Source organism: Mastomys coucha, unplaced genomic scaffold (genome assembly GCF_008632895.1).
Source record: "Mastomys coucha isolate ucsf_1 unplaced genomic scaffold, UCSF_Mcou_1 pScaffold1, whole genome shotgun sequence".
Classification (NCBI taxonomy): domain Eukaryota; kingdom Metazoa; phylum Chordata; class Mammalia; order Rodentia; family Muridae; genus Mastomys; species Mastomys coucha.
The window spans coordinates 62816127-62819292 of record NW_022196891.1 but is presented as its reverse complement, the minus strand read 5'-3'; the positions used below and the strand labels follow the sequence as shown (position 1 = coordinate 62819292).

Sequence of the window (3166 nt, the reverse complement as noted above, 5' to 3'; positions counted from 1 at the left end):
TGGGTTAGGAGCTTTTTGCTTTTTGCATTTTCTTTGACTGTTGTGTCAATGTTTTCTATGGTTTCTTCAACTCCTGAAATTCTCTCTTCTATCTCTTGTATTCTGTTGGTGATGCTTGCATCTATGATTCCTGATTTCTTTCCTAGGTTTTGTATCTCCAGGGTTGTCTCTCTTTCTGATTTCTTTATTGTTTCTATTTCCACTTTTAGATTCTGGATGGTTTTGCTCATTTTCTTCACTTGTTTGATTGTGTTTTCCTGTAGTTCTTTAAGGGATTTTTGTGTTTCCTCTGGAAGGGCTTTTAGCTGTTTCCCTGTGTTCTCCTGTATTTCTTTAAGGGTGCTATTTATGTCTTTCTTAAAGTCCTGTATCATCACCATAAGAAGTGATTTTATATCTGAATCTTGCTTTTCCGGTGTGATGATGTGTCCAGGACTTGCAATGGTGGGATTATTGGGTTCTGATGATGCCAAGTAACCTTGGTTCATGTTGCTTATATTCTTACACTTGCCCTGCATCATCTGGTTATCTCTAGTGCTATCTGCCCTTGCTAAATCTGACTGGAGCCTGTCCTTCCTGTGATCCTGATTGTGTCAGAACTCCTCAGAGTCAAGCTGTCTCTGTGATCCTGTGATTCTGGGATCCTGTGACCCTGGGTTTGTTAGAGCACCTGGGAGTGGAGCTTCCTCTGGGAGTTTTGGGAATGACTGCAGAGTTTGCGCCCAAGGTCTGCTCAGGGCACCAGCTGGCCCAGCCAGACTGGAAGCAACCCAACCCACTGGGCTGGCAGAGTTCCTGTGTGCCTGGTCCCACTGGTCCCAGTTACTCCCAGTGTTGGAACAGATGTTGTGTCCTCCTCACCTCTGATCCTGGGCGTATTAGAGCACCTGGGAGTGGAGCTTCCTCTGGGTGTTGTGGGACAGGAAGGAACCTGAGTCACTGGGCTGGTGGAGTTCCTGTGTGCCTGGTCCTCAGGTCCCAGTTACTCCCAGTGTTGGGACAGATGTCCTCCTCACCTCTGATCCTGGGCATGTTCTCTAAAGAACTTCTTAAACATTTCTTGCAAAGCCACTTTCCTAGAGACAAATATTCTCAATTTTTGTTTGTTGGAGACCATTTTATTTAGTGTAATGTTGAAAGGGTGAGTACAGAATTCCTTGTGAGTATTTGTTGTCTCTCAACACTTTAATTCCATTCTGTACTTCTTCCTTGCATTTCTGAGAAGTCAGACGACATTATTACCTTATCCTTTATGGATAAGGTATTTCTTCTGGCTTCTTTCAGATTGTTTTCTTTATCTTTGATTTTCTTTAGTTTGAAAGATACTCATTTATTTGTTATGTAAGAAACACAGTTCTCACCTCAAAATCCCACGAGAGATTATTCTGAAACCAGATGTGAATGATGGTGGACCAGGAACACAGATTTAGGCATCCCTAAATTCCATGGTCAATGCAGTAACTGTTTCCTGAAATTTTTATAGTAACAGATCAAAGACAATTGTAAGTCAGAAGACACTTGAAAAATATGTCAGTGGTCAGGTAGGAATAGTAAGTGGGGCAAGCTCAGTCTCGGGCTGCCTCTAGGTTTTCCATGTTACTTGATAATTGTTAGCTTTGGGTTGGTTGGAAGCTAAGTTAATGCATTCTAAAAGGTTTCACCTGATAGTCACAAGGATGTTAGAGGTCAGACAAGTGTGGGCAAGGAATAGCTACAAAGGGAGCTAAAGATAGCCCAAAGTCAGTTGTAATCAGATGTGGGACCTGAAGCCCTCCAGCCTCTGCACATCATTGAGTGTACGGTCAGGGAACCAGCCTTTGTGGCCGGCCTCTTTCCAGGACTTTCTGACATCCTTGATGCTCTTTGGTTATTTGCTCTTCTCAGCTTCCTCTGAGCACCCTGAATCTGTACTTTGCTAATATTATTTTGAAGGCAATTCTGTCATTGTTTCAAATATTTCTTCCCTTTCTTACTTTAGTCTTTTGGTGTTTTCCATTCAACATGGATCGTTTGTATCACAGTCCTTGGCTATTCCAGTGGCTTCCCCTCTCCCATACCCCAGGCTTTGTTTCCATTGTGGTCTTAAAGGTTTCCTTATATCCTTAAAGTCATCTCTTCAACTATGTCTGACATGCTGCTAAGCCTATCAACGCCATCTTCACTTCTGTTTTTTTGTTTGTTTGTTTGTTTGTTTTTATCTCTAGCATTACTCTACTGTTTGTTTTTAGAATCACCCTGTCTGCTTTAGATCACCTATTCTTGCATGTTGTAATTAAAGTTTTCTTGCCTAGGGATTGTTTCCTGAAGAGGTTCCCATTCTCCTCCAGTCAGGACCACTTGGTGTCTTTGGTCATAGTGGTAGAAGTTTGTCTGAAGGATCCAAGAACAATTGTTGATTATTGCAGTAGTTTCTTGAGCCTTTTAGGATACAACAGTGATTTCCAGGCCTTCTGTATGTGAATCAAAAACAGACATCTGGTTTCAACCTATAAACTTTCCTTCATAGACACTAGTTTTATTAGTGTTGTAAATTTTGTAATACAGGTAAGTGAAAGATGGCTTACTTCTTTTTATGTCCAATTTGTTTATGTTTCTTTTCTGTTTTGTTTGTTCGTTTGTTTAGGTTAATACAATCTGTTGGAATGACACTGGAGAATATATTTTATCTGGCTCTGATGATACTAAACTTGTAATTAGTAATCCGTACAGCAGAAAGGTAAGGTGGTTAACTGTGTATAATTCAGTATTAACAGAGCTAGGAAAAAGGGAATTGTAACCATGTGATGGGCATTTATAATAGACTCATCTTCATGAAACAATTGTGTAATTTAGACATTGTTACATGTAGGTACTGTAGTTTCCTTTGGGATATGTAAGGTTTTTTCTTGTGTGATTGGTTGGGGTTTTTGAGACAGGATTGCACTATGTGGCTCTGGCTGTCCTGGAATTCACTTTGTAGACCAGGCTGTCCTCAGACTCACAGAGATACCATGCCTCTGCCTCCTGAGTGCTGGGATTAAAGGTGTGCAAAATTATGCCCTGTTGGGATATTTAACATTTAAGTTTTCAGTATGCTTTAGACTCTGGAAGAGTTAACTGCTGTTCACTTTATCCAAGTGGACAATAGGCAAATGATATCTCAATAACATTATTTGGACAAAAAAAA

At 40.6% G+C, this 3166-nt stretch overlaps 1 protein-coding gene across 7 annotated transcripts in view; it reads left to right on the top strand.

Moving 5' to 3' along the window:
• The window catches only part of Dcaf6 (DDB1 and CUL4 associated factor 6), a 111065-nt gene that overhangs the window by 29988 nt on the left and 77911 nt on the right, over positions 1–3166 (top strand). For all 7 annotated transcript variants that reach the window (XM_031387867.1, XM_031387890.1, XM_031387884.1 and 4 more), the window contains exon 3: positions 2624–2716. In XM_031387867.1, the coding sequence (XP_031243727.1) occupies positions 2624–2716 (93 nt within the window). The remainder of the gene's footprint in view (positions 1–2623; positions 2717–3166) is intronic.